Source organism: Hemiscyllium ocellatum, chromosome 37 (genome assembly GCF_020745735.1).
Source record: "Hemiscyllium ocellatum isolate sHemOce1 chromosome 37, sHemOce1.pat.X.cur, whole genome shotgun sequence".
NCBI lineage: Eukaryota > Metazoa > Chordata > Chondrichthyes > Orectolobiformes > Hemiscylliidae > Hemiscyllium > Hemiscyllium ocellatum.
Window position 1 is genome coordinate 22,487,486 of NC_083437.1, and position 24,694 is coordinate 22,512,179.

The window sequence follows — 24,694 nt, forward strand, 5'->3', positions numbered from 1 at the left end:
AATGTTGCCCATAACCTTTGCACTATCCAGTACCTCCAACAGATTCTTGATGTCACATGGAGTGAATCGAATTGGCTGAAGACTGGTATCTGTGATGTCTGTGATGACTGGAGGAGGCCGAGATGAATCATTCGTTGACACTTCTGGCTGAAGATTGCTGCAAATACTTCGACCTCATCTTTTGCATTGATGTGCTGGGCTCTCCCATTATCGATGATGGGAATATTTGTGGAACCCCCTCCTCGAGTGAGTTACTTAGTTTCCACCACTAATCACAAGTGGCAGGACTGCAGAGCTTAGATTTAATCCTAATACCCTATTCTTCTTACATACCTTAGTGAGCTATCTACATATCTGCTCCTCTATTGCTTGCTGACTATTTGGGAGCCTGTAATACAGAGTTGAAAAGGGTGGCGCTGGAAAAACACAGCAGGGTAGGCAGCATCCAAGGAGCAGGAGAGTCGACGTTTCAGGCTTGGCCCTTCATCAAGAATGTCAGTCTGTAATACAGTCCCAGCAATCTGACTGCTTCTTTTTATTCCTAAGTTGTACCCGCAAAGCCTGTTAACTTGGGTTCCAAAGCTCTGATTTTGACTCGTGGCAATGTGTCCCAAGGCAGTTGGTAAATCAACATAACCTCAGCAATGGGGGCTGCCTCATGGGCGAATCAGACTCCTGCCTGAAACTGGCGGTCGGAGGGTAGGAACACAATGTCAAGGAGAAGCAGCAGGTCATCATAGTCCAGAACCAAAAAACAGTACCCATGATTCATGTCATTTACAGGGTAGAGATGCTGGAGGACCTCAGAATTGGAGTTGGAATGAGGAGGTCTAGAAGAAAGATTTGGCAGGAAATGCCTAAACTTTCTTTGTGGGACCCATAGAAATACAGTAAACTGGCCCCAGATTCTTTTGGTCTGCTAAGTTGGTCAAGTGAGAAATCCACAGTTGCTCTCTTTAGATCCCACCAGTTTTCAGATGATGTTCTTGGTGAAAGAACAGCAGGATAAGAATGAGACAATTTGGTGAGTACATTCAAACTGCCCAGCAAGTTTCTGATAGCAAGCACAAACAGGAACCTGTTGTGCCTTTGATATCTGGAGCAAGTGAATTACAAATAAGAACTGAAATTGCTGGAAGAACTCAGCAGATCTGGCAGCATCTATAGAGAAAAATCAGAGTTAACATTTCAGGTTCAGTATCCCTTCCTCAATGCACCCAAAAAGCTCTGTTGAGCTTTTCCAGTAATTTCCGTTTTTGTTTCTGATTTACAGCATCCACAGTTCTTTCAGTTTGAGTTACAAATAAAATTTGCTTGAAGAAGTCTTGAAACAATTTACAATACTAGAGTGCAAGTTCTATACATGGATTAATGGCCTAGCAAGATCAGAAACAATACTGATGGTTCATGGAATATCAGCTCCCAATTTTGAACTGTGCTACCCTCACCTCAATGAGTTTAGCTACACTATCTGGAATTGCTGTTTGCCTCTTACCTGGTGCCTTTTGAGCATATCGAGTCCAAGCAACATATCCATTGGCTGGTCTTCCAGGAGGGAGAAAGAGCAGGGGAGGAAATCACCTTCAATCTGTACCTGGGCTGTAACAACAAAATATCAATTAAAACCAGCTGAACTGAACTGAACACCAACACCAAGTGATTACTCAATACCCTGTGGCTTTTGCACACTTATGTGCACAATTTTGTAACTTAGCTCATAGTTCCCTTTCTGCATCTAATGACGCAAAGCCCTTTCTTTCTGCAGTTGCTGATAACACTATTCTGAAACTATTGGAAGGTACTCCAACTCTACAACCAGAACAAAGAGAAACTTCTAACTGGCACACATCCAGCACCATGAGTCATGAATAAAGCTGGAAGAATGTTTTTCCTGGCTTGGAAACCTAGAACTTGGACTCACCACCTCAGAATAAGGGATCAGCTATTTAGAGCTGAAATTCGGAATTTTATTTTCACTCAAAGGTTTGTGTATATTTGGGATTAGCCATCCAAGAAAGGCATGGACGCACAGTTGTTAAGTATAGTCTAGATGCAGATTGTTAGATTTTTGGGTTCCAAGGGAATTACAGGATAGCAGGATAGTGTAAGAAGGTAATGTGAGATAGAGGTTTAGACATATTTAGTCTTGAATGGAACAGCAGGTTCAAAGGGTCAAATGCTCTACTTATGTGCCTAGCCCTTATATGCTGGCAGTATTTTTATCTTGGACAAGCACACTATTTTTGGTTAGTTTTCACTGTAATATTTTCAATAGCGTTATGATCCTTCCTTCAATATTTGGCAGCATAAATGGAGACCAATTCACTATAAATGGTTGAATGCAACATCAGATAACTACAGAACAGAAATAGCGAGGTACCACATAAAACCTTCGCCAATAAGATATCTTAGGATAACGAGGGGAAAAAACCTTAAAATCATAACACCACTTTATATTCATCACTGTTAGCTGTGCAATAATGGTAATTTATTTGTGACAAATCCTTCCAACCATTTAAAATTCATAGCACAACAGATATTCTGCTTTACATTCCAAAACAATAGTAATGAAAGTCTGCTGTCAGGAGAGAAACAAAAAAGGCTGCCAGATATTATGTCAAAATGACTTACCCAAGTGAACTCTGCCAATGATTTTTTGTGTTCCAACACCTTTAGCAATTCCTGCCCACCGCCTGTCAACCAAGCGCATGATGTTGCACCTCTCAGCACATGCTTGGCTCATGATTGTCATCTGTGCTCCTGTATCAACAACAGTATAGACTTATCAATATATTCAGATGCACAACTTTGCTGTTAGCTCTCAACTCCAATTAAAAGAGGATCAGCTCCATTTGCTGAAATGCCTAAAGGTAATTTGTTCAATCCAATTTAAAGATTTCCTTCAACATTTGAAGCGCTTATTTCAAGTGGTAAAAACACCAAAAGACTGCTCTCTCATTAGAGAGGCACAACCGTTTGAGAGTTTAAGCTGAGGGTCACCATGCCTTAAGTGAGAAGGTGGGACCTTCATGGCGACATCAGTTGGTATGGAAACTGAACCCCAAGTGTTGGTGGCACTCCTTGTTGCAAACCAGCCATCCAGCCAACTGATCTAACTGACCTAATTATCTCGAGAACAAACGAAAGGAGCAGTCATGTGATTAAGTAATGAGGATTAACAATTGTGTACTAATGTATATGTGGAGTATGCATGTGCAAAGCAACAATTGTGTATTTAATGCTCTGAATGGAGGATAATGCAAATAGTCATCGTATGTGTACAACAAACATAAGTTAAAAATACACACTTTTTAAAATTTATTCACTGCAGTCAAACACCGGCTCCTTCACATCATTACAACAAATAGTATTTCAAAGTTTCATTCCTCTTTACCATCACAGCAAACAAAGGAATCTTGTACATCTGATATTGTTCCAGTACATATTTTCCTCTAAACATTTATCCATTCTACTTTTCAACTCAGCCTGATCGACTGCTGCCAGGACTTTATAATGACTGCTTCAAACTAACTCAGCAACTACGTGTAAGTTATCTCTGTGTGCACATATGAACCTACCTGAATCTACAAATGCTTTGACTGGCATGCCATTAACCTTGCAATTAATGTAGAGCATTACCACCTGACCAAAGCTCTCTGGCGATTCTTCCATTGCAATTGTCATGTTCTCCTCAATGTTCTGCTGTCTGAAATACAAAAGCTTCCATTAACAGAACAACAGAATAAGGCACCACAAGAAGTCAGAGCTATGCAGTCAGCAGGCAAAATTCACTGCCATACATCACATGAGTTAGTACTGCACTGTCAAAGCTGCCCTTTTTCACTCCTTTTCTGTGTCTACTTTTATTTCCAACAGCTCAGGGAACATGGTGAGTACTACTGAGAAGCAACAATTACATCAGTACATGTATTGTGAAAAGATGGGACCGGAAAAGCTAACCCAGTTTCCAATTTTCATTGCCCAGGTAAACTAACATCTATAAACAACAGATGACTATTTGCAGACGCATTAGGAAAATTGAACAGTTTTGGGTGTAGGTTTGCTCGCTGAGCTGAAAGGTTCACTTCCAGATGTTTCATTACCTTACTAGGTAACATCTTTAGTGGACCTCATGTGAAGCAATGCTGAAAATTCCTGCTTTCTATTTATATGTTTGGGTTGCTTTGGTTGGTGATGCCATTTCCTGTAGTGATGTTATTTCCTGTAGTGAAGTCACTTCCAGTTCCTTTTCTCAGGGGGTGGTAGATGGGGGTCTAACTCAATGTGTTTGTTGATAGAGTTGCGGTTGGAATGCCATGCTTCTAGGAATTCTCGTGCGTGTCTTTGTTTGGCTTGTCCTAGGATGGATGTATTGTCCCAATTGAAGTGGTGTCCTTCCTCATTCATATGTGAGGATACTAGTGAGAGAGTCATGTCTTTTTGTGGCTAGTTCATGCGGACAATTGAGCAGTGCGTGGACAAAACTCTCCAGGTGTTTTTCAACTGCAGTGGCAAAACTTGCTAAAGATGTAGTGGCAGAAGTAATAAAAATACTCCTTAAATTTCAGAACCAACATAATATTTCTCTAACAATTTGCAAACACAAGATGACTTCAAAAATATTTTTCTTTGTAACCTTCTCCTCATCTATTCTGAAAACATATGATTCCACAGGCTCTCATCAAAAAAAAGGTACCTTGCACAAATAGCCATGATTCTTATCAAACTCAAGAATCTGTTGACAGGCCATTCAACTGTATAGTGCATCACAACCAAGTTTAATTTTGTACAGGTCAACATATGTGCCAGCAGGGGGCATTCAGGAGTAGGAATGCAGGAAGAGGCAATTTGACCCATTATGTTTGCATCAGCTCTCCAAATAAGCACCTTACATATTATTCTCCTGTCATCCCTCCATAAACTTGCACATTTGCCCTTTTCAAACAACCACTTAATTTCCTTCTTAACGCCTTGATTGAACCTGCCTTCACCATACTCTCAGGCTAGACACTCCAGACCTTAACCATTGAATGTGTGAATATTTTTTCTCCATATCACTTTTGTTTCTTCTACTAATTACTTAAAATCTGTCTCCTCTTGTTCTCGATCCTTTCTCAAGTGGGAATATCTTAACCCCCATTTACTCTCAATGTGGTGGCAGCAGAGCAGGCAGGATTCTGGCTCCTGTGCCTGGACATGTCCTCCTTTTCTGCATTTTCTTCCTTCTATTCAATCTTTTTTTCCTCAAATTTACTTTAAAGAGAGAGCCTTTTGCAGGAGGTGGCTTCGACGAGCTCTGGAGTGGCAGTGGCGTTTTCAGAGGCAGCATGGCTACAGAGTCAGACAGTCGACCTGTGAAGCCTGACAGGGATTCTGGTTTCTGCGTGGGTTAGGCCCCCGAAGCCAGCGTGTCATGGGCTGAGAAGCTTAGTGTGGGACACTCTCTCGGCGGCATGGCATGGCCTGGTGTAGCCTGGAGCAGGACTCTCTCGGCGACATGGTGTGAGCTGAAGAGCCTGGAGTGGGACACTCTCTCGGCCGCATGGTGTGGGCTGGTGTAGCCTGGAGTGCGACACTCACTTGGCCACATAGCGTGGGCTGAAAAGCCAGGAGCGAGACACTCTTTCAGCAGCATGGCATGGGCTAGTGTAGCCCAGAGCGGGACCCTTGCGGCAGTATGCTATAGCAGCAGAGAAGGAAAAGTTGGGACTCTTTAAATTATCTTTCCTTATTTTATTCTGTGAATGGTGCTTATATACTAGCAAATTTTCATTGTATTTTGTACTGAATGCCATATAGGATATTCAACTCTGTCCAAATCACTTACGAGTATAGAAGGCGAGGATACTCCAATTTATCTATGCCCTTATGAAGTTCTCCACTATTCTCCTCACAGCTTACAAATTTCACATCATCCACAAACTTTGAAATTGTGTGCTGTACCACAAGGTTCAGATAATTAATATTAGGAAAAACAAGATTCCCAATACTGACCATTGATGAGTGCCACAACAAATCTTACTGCTAGCATAAAAACATCCAGTATCCACAACACTGTTTCCTATCACAACCAATTTTATATTCATGTTGGAACTTCCCTTTTATTCCATGAGATATGGGCTTAGTCACATGCCTGTTGCATGGCACTGTATCAAATGCCTTCTGGAAATTCACATCAATAGCACTGCCCTGACCAACACTTTCTGCTAACTCATCAAAAAACTCTAGTAAGTTAATTAAACATGTTTTTCACTTAACAAATCCACACTAGTTCTTAATTAACCGGCGTTCACCTATGTGATTGTTAATTTTGTTGTAGATTATTGTTTCTTTTTCTAATCACCAAAGTTAAACTGACAAATCTATATTGCTGAGTTATCCTTGCATCTTCTACTAAAGAAGGGTATAATGTTTGCAATTGTCTAGTCTTTGGGGACCATGTGAGTCTGAAGATTGAAAAATGATTACCAGTGCCTCTGCAATTTCCATCCATACTTCCACCAGTATGCATCTTATTCAGTCTCAATGCCTTGTCAAACGTAACTACAAAATGCCTATCCATTAACTCGTCAGTATCAATTTTAAACTCTTTAGTGACTGAATTCTCCCCTCCTTCACCATGGCCTGTTCGGTTAAAAACAAACACAGAATATTCATCCATTACCCTGCCATTTTCTCTGCCTCTATTTTATAAACTATAAATCATCTTTTTGGCCCCTGATGAGCCCCACTTCTCATCTTACTACCCATTTACTGTTTGTATGCTTATAGAAGATTTTTCAATTCCCTTTTTATATTAGCTTATTTCACGTTCCCTCTTTGTTTTTGCCATTTGCCTTTCAACATCAATATGAACTTCTATACAAGCCTAGTTCTTAATTGAGTTTTCTACTTGACATCTGTCACAAGCACACCGTTGTTGTGGTTCTGTTCGCCAAGCTGGGAGTTTTTGTTGCAAACGTTTCGTCCCCTTTCTAGGTGACATCCTCAGTGCTTGGGAGCCTCCTGTGAAGTGCTTCTGTGATGTTTCCTCCGGCATTTATAGTGTCTTGTCTCTGCCGCTTCCGGTTGTCAGTTGCTATCCGCAGCAGTGGCCGGTATATTGGGTCCAGGTCGATGTGTTTGTTGATAGAAACTATGGATGAGTGCCATGCCTCTAGGAATTCCCTAGCTGTTCTCTGTTTGGCTTGCCCTATAATCGTAGTGTTGTCCCAGTCGAATTCATGTTGTTTGTCATCTGCGTGTGTGGCTACTAAGGATAGCTGGTCGTGTCATTTCGTGGCTAGTTGGTGTTCATGGATGCGAGTTGTTACCTGTCTTCCTGTTTGTCGTATGTAGTGTTTTGTGCAGTCCTTGCATGGGATTTTGTACACTACAAGCACACCGTTTCTTACTAGTCAAAATTTATGCTTCTTTTTGTCATTCAGGGAACTTGAGATTTGTTTGCCATCTTTCCCTTCTGAAAGATTAAACTTGACCAGGTTTGAACCATTCTTTGAAGATAGCCCATTAGTCATCTACCATCCTTCCTGCTAGCCTTTCTCCAATTTATTTGGCCCAGATCCATTTTACCCCAACAAAGTTGAGTCTCCCCAAAAAGTCATTCTTTCCCTGGATTCTTCTTATCTATATTCACGCTAAACATTGTGATACAGAGATTACTAAACCCCACCCCCCCGCAAATATTCTTCCCACTGACTCGATCTATTTGGCTCACCTCATTCCCTAGAAACGGCTCTCGCAGTGCTTCCTTTCTCATTGATAGTCTGGTGCAGAAAATTCTGCCGAATACACTCCAGGAATTCATGCTCCCTCCCATTCCCTTTACACTACTACTATGTTTGGATAATTAAAATCCCCCATTTAAACTACCCTATAATTTTGCACCTCTCTATAACTTCCCACTAGCTGTTGTCCTATAAACAGAGCAATGTAATGCACCTTTTTTTGTTCCTTAACTCTCGCTAAACTGACAATGTCCTTGACTACTCTGGGATATCTTCTTTCTCCAGAACCATAATTTCTCTTTAATCAGTACTATCACCCCTCCTACATTTCATTCTTCCTTGGAATACTAGTCAAATTTTCTCAATCCTAATGTAGGGACTAAAATTTTTAAATAAGCAGCCAGGAACAACTTAATTCAGATAACTGTAGATGCTCAAAGTGTAAGAAAAATAGGAAAGAGTAAAGAAAAATAAATCCCTGTAACACAGAGCACTTTATCAGCACCAAAATATCTTAAATGTTTTGTACAAGGACTGAACATAAAATGTTAATAACAAAATGTCAAGTAGAAAAATTCAGCAACAGCTCTTTACCTGATGTCTTCTTCAATTTTGGCTTGTGCCTCCAGGTCAAAGGGATCAGCATTCAGAAGTCGGATCCTCTCCTGTTCTCGCCGTGCTCGTTCCAATTGCTGTTCTCGTAGCACTCTTGTAAACTTATCTATATAGAGATAGCACAAAGTGGAAAGAGCTGCTTAACTATTGAGATAGTACAGAGCATACAACAATGAATAAGCAGTCATGATCATAGCCAAACAATATTAATCAATAACATGAAGCTTTTCTGCCCGATTTAATTAGATGTGAGGAAAGCTGTTAATATAACTTTTCACTATGCTATATTGTTCGAATTAGCCTAAAATCTTAAGATGCTACTGCAAATATCATCCCCTCCACATTTGAAGCAATTGAACTGTCATTAGGGTACAAATTCTATCTTTTGGCTATTCATCCAAGTGGTCATTTGTGAGTTATAATGTAACTTCTCGCATGCATCATGATCACAGAAGAAAAAGTTTATATCATGTCGTTTACATCCTTGGAATATTGCAAATATTTTACAGGCACTCGAGTACTTCTTGAAATCTATGATGGACGCTGTAAGGGAAATAATAGCCATTAATTAGAGCACATCAAAACCCTGCAATCAGCAATGAGATAAGTGACCATCTTATGTTGAAAGATTAGAGGGACTGGGCTTGTATACCCTTGAGTTTAGAAGACTGAGAGGGGATGTGATTGAGACATGTAAGATTATTAAAGGATTGGACACTCTGGAGGCAGAAAACATGTTTCCGCTGATGGGTGAGTCCCGAACCAGAGGACACAGCTTAAAAATACGGGGTAGGCCATTTAGGACAGAAATGAGGAGAAACTTCTTCACCCAGAGTGTGGTGGGTGTGTGGAATGCTCTGCACCAGAAGGCAGTGGAGGCCCAGTCTCTGGATTCGTTTAAGAAAGAGTTGGATAGAGCTCTCAAGGGTAGTGGAATCAAGGGTTATGAAGATAATGCAGGAACAGAATACTGATTGAGGATGATCAGCCATGATCATAAATGAATGGTGTGCAGGTTTGAAGGGCAGAATGGCCTACTCCTGCATCTATTGTCTATTGAGCAGATCATCTGTTCTTGCTTTGTGACTTCAGTGATAAATATCGATAATAACACTGAGAGACCTGTCTGCTCTTGGAACAGTATCCTGGGAGCTTGTAAGTCCATTTGAGAGGGAAGGAGAGGTCTTGATTTGACACCTTTTCTGAAGGACAGCACTTCCAAGACACCATTCAGTCCTGCACTGAAATTTCAGCTCAGATTGTGAGCTCAAATTTCAGGAGCTGGGCACAAATCTAATTTTTTCTGATTCAGAGGCAAAAGTGGAGCCAGGACAAACTTCTTAAAATTGTCAATTTTCTTTTCAGGGTCTGCGTTTTATTTGAACCGGTGAATAATAAAATGAAGAAATAACAAATCAAATCACGAAAACTTCTCCCTTTCCAGTTTTCCATTGCATTTTACAAGAAAAAGAAATTGTTCCACACCTGCCTCACTTCTTCACTCCATTCTCACAAAAACATAACTTCTCAGACAGAATATAAGAAGTCACAAACTCATCTATAAGCTCATCCTCTTTACCTCCTTCCTGTTCATATTTCCAAACGTAGCACAGCACTTCTGCTGATTTTTTAACATCCCTCACCATTCTGTAACCAGGAAAAACCTGTACAGAATGTGTCTTTTAGCAGCCACAGGACTACAATATTGAGAAGACTCAACTATAATACAGAAAAGATCTGAAATTAATACAGATTACAATCACAAAGTTATGCCTGAAAGTCTTTTTCTAACTGGGTAGTGAATATTTGTTAGCTCGTTATATTGAAGAAAGTTACCAGATTCGATTTCCCAACATTCTAATTATTTAATGTTTAGCAATTCAAAGTCCCTAGTTACATAGTGAGAAACCTTTATCAGCCTGCTGAATAAGAATTTCATACAGCTGTCTTGTTACAATTGTCTCGTGAGAATTTGTTAAGAACAGCAGCGTAACCATAAGGGAGACCAACATAAATGACAAATCAGAATTTCTATATTTACCAAGATCTCCGCTAAGAAGCGCCTCAGCTAAAGGAGGATTCCGTTCCTTCAATAGCGATAGCTCGTGTGGATTGGCCAAAAGCATGTCCCGCAACAAAGTGGGATTATTTTCCAAACTGTGTGGAGCTGGAACAGGGGGTGGAGAAGTAGAGCTACTGGAAGGTGGCTTTGGTGGCTGCTGATTCGCTACTCCAGACGCAGGCATTCTGTGTCCCACTGACCCAGGCACTGAGATACCACTGAAATCAATCCTGGGAAGTCCTAAAGGATGAGATGAAAGATATATCAAACTAAGATATAGAAAGGCAACAGATAAACCTCACATTATTGCCAGTGCCCATATCACAGTGAGACAGACACATGAACACTTACAAACTACTCAAACCGCTGGAATAATGTTTTAAAACAGCATGGTTATTAGCAAGCTAAACAAAAAGTGAAAACTATACCACAGTCATGAGCAACAATCAAAGTTAAATGTCCTTCATAGGATCAATACTGGATTGTTGGCTTTATGATTAAGAGGGTAAAAGCAAGCAACTTATGTGTTAGATTTCATTGGTTAAGCATCAGCTGGAATACCTTAAGATGATGTCATGATCATGAAGAGCACGTAGAAGACTTATTAAAGTGATACCAGAGATGAAGATATTCAGTTAGATGAGAGATTGGAAAAGTGACACTGTTATCCTTAAAGCAGAGAAGGTTAAAAAAGATTCAACAGAGGGCTTTCATAGACAGAGAGAAACTGATTCCATTGGCTCAAAACCAGAGGGGACAGATTTCAGATAATTTTGGAAAGTACTCCGAGAAAGGCAAGATAATGATTTTGCTTGTTGTGATCAGGAGTGAACTATCCAAATTCACTGTGGAAAGAATTCAGCAGTAACTTTCAAGAGAGAATTATATTCTCGAAAAAGAGGGAAGGGAAGGCAGTGCCATAGCAGTAATATCACTGAACTAATACTCCAGAGAGCAACGCAAATCCTCTGGTTACATGAGTTCAAATCATCCCATTTGCAGATGGTTATATTTGAATTCAATTAATAAATCTTGAATTTTAAAAAGCCTGTTGGTAGTAGCCAGGAAACTATTGTCAATTGTAAAAATCTATATAGTTCACTAATGGTTGTTAAGAAGGAAAATCTGCTGTCTTTATCCAATCTGGTACATGTTACTCCAGAACCACATTATGGTGGTCTTTTAACTGCCCTCTGAAATGGCTGAGCAATCCATTGGAGGAGGGCAATCAATGCCAATTCAATCAATGATATCCACATCCCATGAATGAATTTTAAAAATTGTATCATCATGGGGAAAAATAAGCAGGAGTAGGATTGATTGATCAGCTCTTTCAAAGAGTCAGCAAAGGCACTGGGTTGAATTGACCCTTTCTGTGCTATTATATGGCAAAAGAGCCATCATTAATGGCATTTAACAGCATGATTCCACCTCCTGGATGCTCCATTAGACCTGTCCAAAAGCTTTCAAAAATATTTCCAACTGAGATACAAAGAAGGGTCAGTGGACTTGAAATATGAACTCCATTTCTCTCCATATATGCTGATAGATCTGCTAAGTTTCTTCAGTATTTTCTGTTGTATTTGAGACAGGATTAAGTTGCACACAATGCATGAACTCTCACAACTGTTGCATGGGTATAGACCATTCCAGGTCAGATATTATATTTAGCATAGTCTCATTTAAAGAATTAAGGAAACATCCCAACAGACCCTTACAAATTCTTGCAAACAATCTCTCCTCTAATGAAGGCATTTGATTCCCTGCACAGCACAGTTCCATAAGTACTGAACACTCCTTTACTCCATCCATATGACTGTTAAATATGCATGACTATACATAATGATCCCACAAAATATTGCACAAGAGAACACATCATCCGAGCCCAGTTCTGTCCAAATTCCACACACTTGCCCATATAGTTTTCAACATGATATCAATCAGGAGCAGGAAATTTGACTGATTTTCACCTCCCTAATCCAGGATTACTAAAGCCAGGAGTGATGCCCTTAATGCTAACTCACCAGTCTTGCTTTAGGGAAACATCTCTTGGACACCCCCACCAATCAACTCCACCACCCCGTGGCCCAACATTTCAACTCCCCCTCCCCTCTGGGCCTGGGCCTCCTTCACCGCCGCTCCCTTACCACCCGACACCTGGAGGAAGATAGCCTCATCTTCCGCCTCAGAACACTTCAACCCCAGGGCGTCAATGTGGACTTCACCAGTTTCTTCATTTCCCCTCTCCCCACCTTACCCCAGTCCCAACCTGCCAGCTCAGCACTGTCTTCATGACTTGTCCTACCTGCCAATCTTCCTTCCCACCTATCCGCTTCACCCTCCTCTCCGACCTATCACCTTCACTCTCACCTCAATCGACCTATTGTACTCTTAGCTACGTTCTCTCCAGTCCCACCCCCCTCCCATTTATCTCTCCACCCCAGAGGCTCCCTGCCTCATTCCTGATTAAGGGATTTTGCTCGAAACATTGATTTTCCTGCTCCACGGAAGCTGCCTGACCTGCTGTGTTTTTCCAGCACCACTCTAATCTAGACTCTGATTTCCAGCATCTGCAGTACTCATTCACAGGAAATGAATGACTAATAACACTTTGCAGCACTTGTACTAAAACCATCTTAAAAGAATAATCACTCATATATTCCATCTGTTGTCACAACAGTGTTTAGGAGGTTACAAAGCTGAATTTTTAAAATTGTGTACACGTGATTTTTAGGCACCATCAGTTCATGCAAACAATTGGCAAACCTTTCTTACGAGATCTCTCACCTGATACACCTGGGAGTGGTAGACTAGATTGCACCGGAGGTCTTTCCAACTGTCGCAATACCAGTACATCACCATCCTTCAATCCATATGCTGTCAGAGTCAGCCGATCATCAGTCAATGGCCTCTCTGCAAAGATTATCTAACACAGAAACAGCACTCAGATTTGACTAACATTCAGTGATTCTGCCATTGGCACATCTTTGTCAATCTCAAAGACTATGGTGGGAATTATTCATCAGTCACGAGACAAATAGTATAATATTTAATATTCCTTCAGGGTACACAACCTACCCATCTACTGGATGTGCTCCTTATGCAATTTTAATCCCACTTTACATGCTCATGTTTTAATGTTGTTGCAAAGATTGGGAAAGCTTGTCAGTTGCACAAGTGACCACTTGGGGCACTGGCCCACTATGTTTAGGGCAACCAAAAATCAGCAATCACTGCAGCCTTGCAAGAGCCACTGACAATCTGAGAGCAAAATGTCTGTAAGAGGCTGTGAAACAAATATTTTTTGACTGGTTTCTGGTAAAATACAGATGAGATATCTCCAAGAAACTGTTTGCTAAATATTTACAGCAATGGATAGACAATGAATAAGGAAAGATTAGAGTGGCGCTGGAAAAGCACAGCAGGTCAGGCAGTATCCGAGGAGCAGGAAAAATCGACGTTTCAGGCAAAAGCCCTTCATTAGGACCCGTCCTGATGAGGCGCCTTTGCCCAAAACATCAATTTTTTCTGCTTCTCGGATGCTGCCTGACCTGCTGTGCTTTTCCAGCACCATTCTAATCTAGAGCCTGATTTCCAGCACCTGCAGTCCTCACTTTTGCCTAATGAATAAGGAAAGTCTTACGTTGTCTTGTTCTGTAATGTAAGCCTAAAGTTCAATATATGGACTGCTTGCTTAGAACTTCAATTCTTCGGTTGAGTTTTGCTAGCTTATTGATAAATTTCTTTATTCTGCCCAGTAGCTAATGTCTAGGTCAACTACAGCAAGCCTCTCTTCACAGACCACATTAGCATCTTCATGAGTCTCAGTCATATTCACAAAGCATGTCACTGTTTGCCATTTGAAACAAACCCACTCTTATTTCACTAGAAACCTACAAGATAACTTTTCTCTGTATAAAGATATGAGGAAAACATGAACATTTTGGACTTTTCCTTGATATTAATTACATAAAATATTTGTATGTTTATTAAAGCAACCAGGAATTTATTCACTACTCCACCACTTATGTATTTGCAAGGCAAAGAATAACAACTTTCTTACATCATTTGCTCTTAAACAAATATAGTTTACTGTATTCAAGAACTGCTTATAATATTTTATTAGTCTGACATAGTTTTTTTCTCATGTACTTCAGTTTTATTTATTACTAAAACCTTTGAAACAAATAGTTGTACATCTAAACAGATCTATATATTGTTACCAGAAACCAGCCAAAAAAAATTCACAGTTCTTCCAGACTTCTTTTTATGATAAATTTTCAGTTAGTGAATCAAACCAATTTGATAATATAAAGCAAAAAAACCTGAAATAAAAACAAAAATTGCTTAAGAAACTCAGGTGTGGCATCATCTGCGAAGGGAAAGCAAGGCTAACGGTTTGAATTGAAAGGTCACTGGACTTCATCGTGGAATCCCTTCAAATGTTCACTCTGCTTTCGCTCCACATATGCTGCCATACCTGGTGAATTTCTCCAGCAATTTCTGTTTCAATTTCATAATGTACATGGAGCAATTTGGTTCAGCTTCTCACTGTTCAATAATTATTTTTAAGGCATGCAGTTGCGAGTTGAAAAAATATAAAAATGGAATTACGTACAGAACTCCAATGTGATTTGTCTTAATTTCTAAAGTACTAATTGCCCATTTGTGGTTTGTTTTAAAAATACATGATTAATGATTTTTATCCTTGCTTGATCATTGATATCAGACCAGCACATTCAATTGTTACTTATTGCTGGTTGATAAATTTGACATTATAATCAATTCGATGGAAATAACTCATCGTAAAAATCTTGTGCATGTCAATGCACTTTCCTATCTACATTAACCTAATTCCTGCCGCACTTTGGTGATTTGATACACAATATTTGACTAATTCAGTCACTGCTAAACAGTGACACTAAAAATTTAATTCCATTAAATCAAATTAAGAAACACAAGAGTTCTGTTAATATATTTTTGATTATTTGCAGCAATTCAACAAATTGCTTATAGTAGGATGGATGATACATTGTTTCTGATATGCAGGTGTTTTATATACAATACACAGAGCTATTACAACAATTTTTTTATTAATTGACACTAGGAGAGTGCCAGTTGATCAAATATCCCAGATAATCAAGAGGTCCACACAATTAATGTTAAAAACACACACTAAGTAACAGAAACGTATTGCAATGTGAAGTCACAACACATATTTTATTTACAGCATAAATCACCTTGATAATAACACAACTTTGCCTTAAAGCAGAGAGCCTTCTGACTCACATCCTCAACTGACTACTTAGACATTGCGATGATTGTGGTATTTGAGGAGAAATTAACTCAAAATTGAATCAACTATCAATATTTCATGTGACCATTCAACTGAACAAGTGTTTTTTATTTTTTCACTGAGGTAAATAAATTTTAAAAATTATAATAATTGGATGGAATAATATAGTAAACTTTGCAATACTTGAGGTACATAACTTTTGCCTTTAAAATCATTAAATCTCATTTTAAAGTTGACAATGTCTCTAATTCATTGCCTCATTGTCATCTAAATGAAAGGCCTTTGTTAGTTGAAATTTGTTGTCATTCAAATGTCATTTGTGCCAACTGTTACTAGCATTTGCAAATATAATAAGTTCCAAACATTTCTATTAATTTAACATATTTCTGGAGTATGTCAGTATGTTGGAGGATGCTTACATTCTGTTATTAGACAAAGAATCCACAAAGACTGACATAGTGGCAATGTCATTGGACTAACAATCCAGATACCTGCATTAAAGATTTGGGTCAGATGTTCAAATCCTACAATGGCAACTGGTGGAATTTAAATTCAAAATGGCCATGGAACTTTCATCAACTATTGTTAAAAAAAATTCACTTCTTCTAGGAAAAATTTCTTCTAGGAAAGAAATCTGCCATTTTTATCTAACCCAGCCTTTATAATGCAGAATCACGGCAATGTGGTCATCTTTCAACTGCCCTCTGAAATGGCAATAAGGGATGGGCAGAAAATTCCGCTCTTATCAGTAATGTCATCAATCTCATCAAGGATTAAAAAATGGAAGTGCAGATCATTTTACAGCCACAAAATAATTGATAAGCATTCTTGAAATCAATCACATGTTGATTACTCAGCAAATTCTCAAGCCAATTAGGAGTCAAATGGCTTTCTTTGAGTATCTCTTTTCAAAATGTGAAAAACATATCTGAGGATGTATATACAGACAGCTGCAGTTATATTTGAGACTGTGCAATTCCTGTTACATATATCTGGGGATGTACGGATAAATATGTGAATATAAATTCATTGCTAAAAATAGGTACAACCACTGCAAATCACTCCTGCGTAGCTGAGGATAAGGATGTATATAAGTAGTCCCAACTGTGTACATCTGGGTTGGCTGGTATTTATTCAGACACCAATATGGATGTAGGCAGATGGAGGATGCAGTGTATTTGAATGCCTATAATATAAGTACCCATTTTATGTTGCTCAATTTTAAAAGTTGTTTTGTTTTAACCGCGGTGAGTTTACATACTCTCATTTTGCATTATGGTTCTTAAGAAGGTTTGTGCTAGATCTGAGGAACAGCTGTATCACCCATTCAGCAGCAATTTGGAGTAGCTTCTCTCCCTTGTTGCACACCAATAACACTCAGCCTCTGACACTCGCTAACCTTCCTGCTCACTGCGGCCCGACAATTTGCAGCCTCTTCCAATCCCTGACTCTCTCTCTCACCTCTAACCCTCTACTTCGAAGCTTCTACTGCTCCTTTCCAAGCAATATTTCTGTTGAATAAAGGGAACCATGGAGCTATGAGAGAGGAGCTGGCCAAAGTTCAATGGTGCAAGGATGACAGTGGAGGAACAATGGCTGATATTTCTGTGTCTCATGCAGAAGATCCAGGATCAGTTCATTCTAAAAAGGAAGAAAGATCCTAGAAGGAGGCATGGGTGGCCGTGGCTGACGAGAGAAGTTAAGAAACATATACAGTTAAAAGAGAAAAAGTATTACATAGCAAAGGTAGTGGGGAAAACGGAGGACTAGGAAGCTTTTAAAGAACAACAGAGGATTACTTAGAAGGAATTCGCAGAGAAAAAATGAGGTATGAAGGTAAATCGGCCAAAAATATAAAGGAGGATAGTAAAAGCTTTTTTAGGTATGTGAAAGGCAAGAAAATGGTTAAGACTAAAATTGGGCCCTTGAAGACAGAAAAAGGGGAATATATTATGGGGAACAAAGAAATAGCAGAAGAATTGAATTGGTACTTCAGATCTGTGTTCACTGGGGAAGACACAAACAATCTCCCCGAGGTAACAGTGGCTGAAGGGCCTGAACTTAAGGGAATTTATATTTACCAGGAATTGGTGTTGGAGAGACTGTTAGGTCTAAAGGTTGATAAGTCCCCGGGGCCTGATGGTCTACATCCCAGGGTACTGAAGGAGGTGGCTCGAGAAATCGTGGATGCATTGGTGATTATTTTCCAGAGTTCGATAGATTCGGGATCAGTTCCTGCGGATTGGAGGGTGGCTAATGTTGTACCACTTTTTAAGAAAGGTGGGAGAGAGAAAGCAGGAAATTATAGATCAGTTAGTCTGACCTCAGTGGTGGGAAAGATGCTGGAGTCTATTATAAAGGATGAAATTACGACACATCTGGATACTAGTAACAGGATAGGTCAGAGTCAGCATGTATTTATGAAGGGGAAATCACGCTCGACTAATCTTCTGGAATTTTTTTGAGGATGTAACTCTGAAGATGGACGAGGGAGATCCAGTAGATGTAGTGTACCTGGACTTTCAGAAAGCTTTTGATAAAGTCCCACATAGGAGGTTAGTGAGCAAAATTAGGGCGCATGGTATTGGGGGCAAAGTATTAACTTGGATTGAAAGTTGGTCGGCTGACAGGAAACAAAGAGTAGTGATAAATGGCTCCATTTCGGAATGGCAGGCAGTAACCAGTGGGGTACCGCAGAGATCAGTGCTGGGACCACAGCTTTTTACAATATATATTAATGATATAGAAGACAGTATTAGTAATAACATTAGCAAATTTGCTGACGATACTAAGCAGGGTGAAATGTGAGGAGGATGTTAGGAGATTACAGGGTGACTGGACAGGTTAGGTGAGTGATCAGATGCATGGCAGATGCAGTTTAATATGGATAGATGTGTGGTTATCCACTTTGGTGGCAAGAACAGGAAGGCAGATTACTACCTAAATGGAATCAATTTAGGTAAATGGGCAGTAAAAAGAGATCTGGGTGTTCTTGTACACCAGTCAATGAAGGTAAGCATGCAGATACAGCAGGTAGTGAAGAAGGCTAATAGCATGCTGGCCTTCATAACAAGAGGGATTGAGTATAGAAACAAAGAGGTTCTTCTGCAGCTGTACAGGACCCTGGTGAGACCACACCTGGAGTATTGTGTGCAGTTCTGGTCTCCAAATTTGAGGTAAGACATTCTGGCTATTGAAGGAGTGCAGTGTAGGTTCACGAGGTCAATTCCTGGAATGGCGAGACTACCTTATGCTGAAAGACTGGAGCGACTGGGCTTGTATACCCTTGAATTTAGAAGACTGAGAGGGAATCTGATTGAGACATATAAGATTATTAAAGGATTGGACACCCTGGAGGCAGGAAACATGTTTCCACTGATGGGTGTGTGCCGAACGAGAGGACAAAGCTTAAAAATATGGGGTAGACCATTTAGGATAGAGATGAGGAGAAACTTCTTCACTCAGAGAGTGGTGGCTAGATGGAATGCTCTGCCCCAAAAGGGCAGTGGAGGCCCAGTCTCTGGATTCATTTAAGAAAGAGTTGGATAGAGCTCTCAAGGATAGTGGAATCAAGGGTTATGGGGATAAGGCAGGAACAGAATACTGATTAAGGATGATCATATTGAATGGTGGTGCAGGCTCAAAGGGCAGAATGGCCTACTCCTGCACCTATTGTCTATCTTGCCTCTTACCTCCTGCCACATTTCCACAGCCATCACTCACAGCAAGTGCTCTGGATAAAGTGACATGCACAGAGTTCAACAGCAGAAGGTTCAGCGAAAGGAAGATTCTGGGAGGTTCACGGAAGTGGGCAGAAGGGTCTGGAGGATTGATAGCAAGTGAGGGTACATGGGGCATGACAAAAAGAGGCCTGTAGCAGGTAGAGACAGCTGAGATCAAGGGAATCCTTTAAGGAGTATAAAGTTTTAAACAATTCACTGGAGATTTCTTCAATGAGAGTAACACGGTTCATGTAGCGTAAGTGGACTTCCAAGGCATTTCTTACATGATAAGCTATCACATTAGATTTGTAAGTAAAGTTATAGTGAGCTCATAGAATAAAAAGAGACAGTAGCAACATGGATATATGATTAGCTGAGTAACAAAAGAAACAACATTTCATGGCCTGTGGTCTCCAAAATGTACTGTCTGTGAGTTTGGTGGAGTCAATATTAATCAATGGATACATTAGGGAATTAGACTGTTATTTGCAAGGATTAATGTGTAGGGTTCAGAGTAGCACTAAGTACTCATTTGATGAGCTGTCTTTTGCTCCTTAATTGCATTGGAATATTCCGAGCTTCTGTTATAGCCTCTGTTTCTCAATCCTTCCATGAATGTGAAGAGTTTTGAAAGGGTGCAGAGAAGATTTACAAGGATGTAGTCACTGTTGGAGGATTTGTGCCAGAGAGAGGGGCTGAAATAGGCTGGGGCTATTTTCCCTGGAGTGTAGGAGGTTGAGGCGACCGTAAATAGGTTTGTAAAATCACCAGAGGGATGAATAGCGTAAATAGACAAGGTCTTTTTCTCAGGATAGGGGAGTCCAAAACTAGAGGGCATAGGTTTAAGGTGAGAGGGGAAAAAAAAAGCTTAAGAACTGTGCTGCCTTCCATTGTTAAAGATGACCAGACTAGTTTTAGGTAAAAACAAGGACTGCAGATGCTGGAAACCAGATTCTAGATTAGAGTGGTGCTGGAAAAGCACAGCAGTTCAGGCAGCATTCAAGGACCAGGAAAATCGACGTTTCGGGCAAAAGCCCTTCATTCCTGATGAAGGGCTTTTGCCCAAAACGACTATTTTCCTGCTCCTCAGATGGTGCCTGAACTGCTAGACTTGTTTTATAAAAGGCTATGGATTCTCCAAAAATGTCAGGAGGTTACTGAACAAGATTCAAGTGTATTCACAGCAGTCAGTTCAAGGACTAGTGATCTCCTTGGATGCAGAAAAGGCATTTGATTGGGTCAAGTGGCCATTTCGTTTTTATACCCTTGAATGATTTGGTTTAGGGGAGGTTTTTATTAGGTGAGTAAGGGTCCTCTGTAGAGATCCTCTGGCGGTGGTTCTCACCAATGGTGACAGCACTAGTAATTTTAATATCTGTAGCAGCAGTTGGCAAGGCTGTCCCCTCTCACCACTACTTTTTATATTGTCTATTGAGCTGCTGGCAGAGGCTATCTGCAGGGAACCTAATACAGCGGCCCAGGAAGTAGGATAAAAATCGCATAAGATCATGTTATATGCGGATGGTATTCTTGTCTTTTTGTCGAATCCAGCGATTTCGGTGTCGCACTTGTATTGTGTCATCATAGGCTCACCAGACTATAGTGCTGCTCCCTCATTAGAGAGAAGCGACTGGTGGTGATTTAAGTTGAGGGCCACCAAGAGAGGTAACCCATGCTGTTGGCATCACACTGCTTTGCAAACAGACAACTAAGCCAACTGTTTAATACAACTTATCAATTCAACTGGTTCCTTTTCAGGTTACAAGATTAATTTCTCAAAATTGGTGGCCATGCCTATAGGTCTTAGGTGAATATCTGATGTGGAAGGTGAATCACGATTTGGGGGGTGGGGGGTGGGGGTGTTCTTTATTTAGCATCTTTGTTACTCCTGTCTTTGATCAATTGTTTAAGGCCAACTTTGGCCATTTGCTTGACAGGATTAAGCAAGATCTTCAGCGATAGGCAAGTAACTCTTAAAAGAGGTAAAAATAATGACTGCAAATGCTGGAAACCAGATTCTGGATCAGTGGTGCTTATTGTCATAATCCTATAATTATCAGTACTGTGGCAGCTAAGAGAATCTCCTGCTTGGGTGATTTATTTGAAGATGAAATAATGATGTCCTTTGACCAAATGACCTGCAAGTATGGTCTAGCGAGCAGAGACCTTTTTCATTTTTTTTCAAGGTCAGGGATTTTATTCAAAAAGTGACCATGCTTTTGACCGACTCCTACGGATCCGTCACAGAGAAGAGGGTGCTCCATGCTAAAAGTACTCTCTCTGTTAGTACTCTTTATCAAATGTTGGAGGGTGATCTTTCAGAAGACATTGACTGGGGCCTGGGAGAGAGAGCTAGGGGTTGAGATTTCTATGGAGACATGAAGGACATTTGTGAAAATGTAAGAAAGATTTCAATTTGTAATAGGACCCATGCCATGCAGCTAAAGATTTTGCATAGGGCATATTTGGCCCCGGACCATCTCTCAAAATTTAAGGTGGGAGGACCTTCATTATGCCCCAAGTGTAAATTAAGTATTGGTACTCTCACTCATTGTCTATGGTCTTGCCGCAGGCTCCGTACATATTGGAGTGCTGTGGTAGGAGTAATAAAGAGCATTTTGAGAATCGAAGTTAAGACGGACCCTAACTTTCTTCTTCTGGGCCTACCCAATTTATCTTATTTAGCTGCTCATGGAAAAGAGCTTCTTAATATTCTCACTTTTGTGCAAGGAAAAATATTATGATGTATTCAGTCTCTGAAAAAGCCCCGGGTTTGTTTGATTGGCGTAACTGAAAATTTTTGTAAGATTATGGTGACCCTTTTTGCACTATCTGGATGTAGAATTATCTAACATCTTATTTGGACTTTTGTGTAGCCATGACGATCTGATTTATTGAACTTGATGCCCTTGAAGGAAGAATTTTGAATAAATTCATGTGTAATATCAATGCTCTCGGAGGTTGGGAGCTAATGTTTCGTTGTGCTGAGCTATTTTATTTATTTGTTGCCTTTACTGATCTGTTCATCTTGCACAAGAGTATAGTTGTGTTTTGATTGCATTTTTCAAAATTATATAATATTTTTGTTGGTTCATTGTTGTTATAATTTTGTAATTTTATTTTTAAAAATTCTCTTTCAATAAAAATATCTATTTAAAAAGGGGCTTAAGTGTCAATTTTTTCATGCTGAAGGTGGTATGTGTATGGAATGAAGTGCCAGAGGAAGTTTTGCAAGCTAGTACAACTACAATGTTTGAAAAGCATCTGGATGGGTACATAAATAGAGTTTACAGGAATTTGGGCCACATGCTGGCAAATGGGCCTAGGATATCTGGTTGGCATGGACAAGTTGGACCGAAAGGTCTGTTTCCATGCTGTACAACTCCATGATAGTAGAGTATACTCAAGCGGGAAATCAGGAGGGTTAAAAGAGCACAAGAGACAGCTTTGATAGATAGACTTAAGAAGAATCCAAAAAGAGATTCTATAAATAAATTAAAGGCAAAAGAATAACTAGGGAGAGAATAGAGTCCCTTTACAATCAGTAAGGCCATCTTTGTGTGGAACTGCAAGGGATGGGTGAGATGCTAAACAAGTATTTTGCGTCAGAATTTACTGTGGAGAAGGATTTGGAAACTGGAGAACTAAATAGATATCTTGAAAAACATATTACAGAGGAGGATGTGCTAGACATTTTAAAACTCATAATAGTGGATAAATCCTAGGACCTGATCAGGTGTATCCTGGAACTTTGTGGGAAGCTAGGGAAGTATTTGCTGGGCCCTTTGCTGAGGTATCTGTATCATCAATAGCCACAGGTGGGGTGCAGGAAGACTGGAAAGTGGTTAACGTGGTGCCATTATTTTAAAAAGGTGGCAAGGAAAAGCCAGGGAATTATAGACCGGTTAGCCTGACGTCAGTGGTGGGTAACTGTCAAAGGTGATTCGGAGGGACAGGATTTATATGTATTTGGAAAGGCAAGGACAGATTAGGGATAGTCAGCATGGCTGTGTGTGTGGGAAATATTAACTCACTAACTAGATTGAGCTTTTTGAAGAAGTGTCAAAGAAGACTAATGAAGGCAGAGGAGTGGATATGTCTGTATGGACTTCAGTAAGGCATTCCACTAGGTTCTGCATGGCAGACTGGTTAGCATAGTTATATCACATGGAATCCAGGGAGAACTAGTCATTTGGATACAAAATTCGTTTGAAGGTAAGAGACAGAGGATGGTGGTGGAGAGTAGTTTTTCAGACTGCAGGCCTGTGATCAGCGGTATGCCACAAGGATTGGTGCTGGGTCCACTGCATTTTGTTGGTAAGTCAGTACGAAGTTCATTGGTAAGGTTGGAGATGACACCAATAGTGGTCAGGGAAGAAGGTGTTTTCCCTGGAGTCTTGGAATCTGAGAGGTAACTTTATAGAGGTTTATACGTTTACAAACTCATGAGGGACATGGACAGGGTGAATAGTCAAAGTCTTTTTCCCAGGGTAGGGGGAGTCCAAAGCTAGAAGGCATAGGTTTACAGTGAGAGTGAAAAAATTTAAAAAGGGACTGAAGGGGCAACTTTTTTCATGCAGAGGGTGGTGTGTGTATCGAATGAGATGACGGTGCAAGTGGTGAAGACTGCTTCAATTACAACATTTAAAAGGCATCTGGACAGGTATGTGAATAGGAAGGTTTAGACGGATATGAGCCAATTTCTGGCAAATGGGACTAGATTAGGGTGGCATGGTGGCTCAGTGGTTAGCACTGCTTACTCACAGCACCAGGGACCCAGGTTCGATTCTAGCCTCAGGCGACTATCTGTGTGGAGTTTACACGTTCTCCCCGTGTACGTGCGGGTTTCCTCCGGGTGCTCCGGTTTCCTCCCACAGTCCAAAGATGTGCAGGTCAGGTGAATTGACCATGCTAAATTGCCCATAGTGTCAGGTGCATTAATCAGAGGGAAATGGGCCTGGATGGGTTATTCTTCAGAGGTTCGGCGTGGACTGGTTGGACCAAAAGGCCTGTTTAAACACTGTAGGGAATCTAATCAGATTAATTTAGGATATCTGTTCACAAGGACGAGTTGGACCAAAGGGTCTGTTTCTGCACTGTAGATATCTATGACTCTACAAACAGCAAGCAGCAGAAACAATAAGGAGTTAAGTTAGTGTACTTCCCAATCATTTCAACACTTCTTGATATTCTATTTACCAATATGGGAAGTTAGCAACGTAAAGTATATCAACTTCCAAGATATGATCCTCCAGTTGATGAAACTGCTAAA

At 40.3% G+C, this 24,694-nt stretch overlaps 1 protein-coding gene across 2 annotated transcripts in view; it reads right to left on the reverse strand.

Annotated features, from left to right (window-relative positions):
- The window catches only part of LOC132833742 (protein DDI1 homolog 2-like), a 37,398-nt gene that overhangs the window by 11,596 nt on the left and 1,108 nt on the right, over nt 1–24,694 (reverse strand). For both annotated transcript variants that reach the window (XM_060852265.1, XM_060852266.1), the window contains exons 2-7: nt 13,192–13,330; nt 10,384–10,644; nt 8,322–8,448; nt 3,579–3,706; nt 2,632–2,760; nt 1,496–1,599 (exon numbers count right to left, since the gene is read on the reverse strand). In XM_060852265.1, coding sequence (XP_060708248.1) covers nt 1,496–1,599; nt 2,632–2,760; nt 3,579–3,706; nt 8,322–8,448; nt 10,384–10,644; nt 13,192–13,330 — 888 coding nt within the window. The remainder of the gene's footprint in view (nt 1–1,495; nt 1,600–2,631; nt 2,761–3,578; nt 3,707–8,321; nt 8,449–10,383; nt 10,645–13,191; nt 13,331–24,694) is intronic.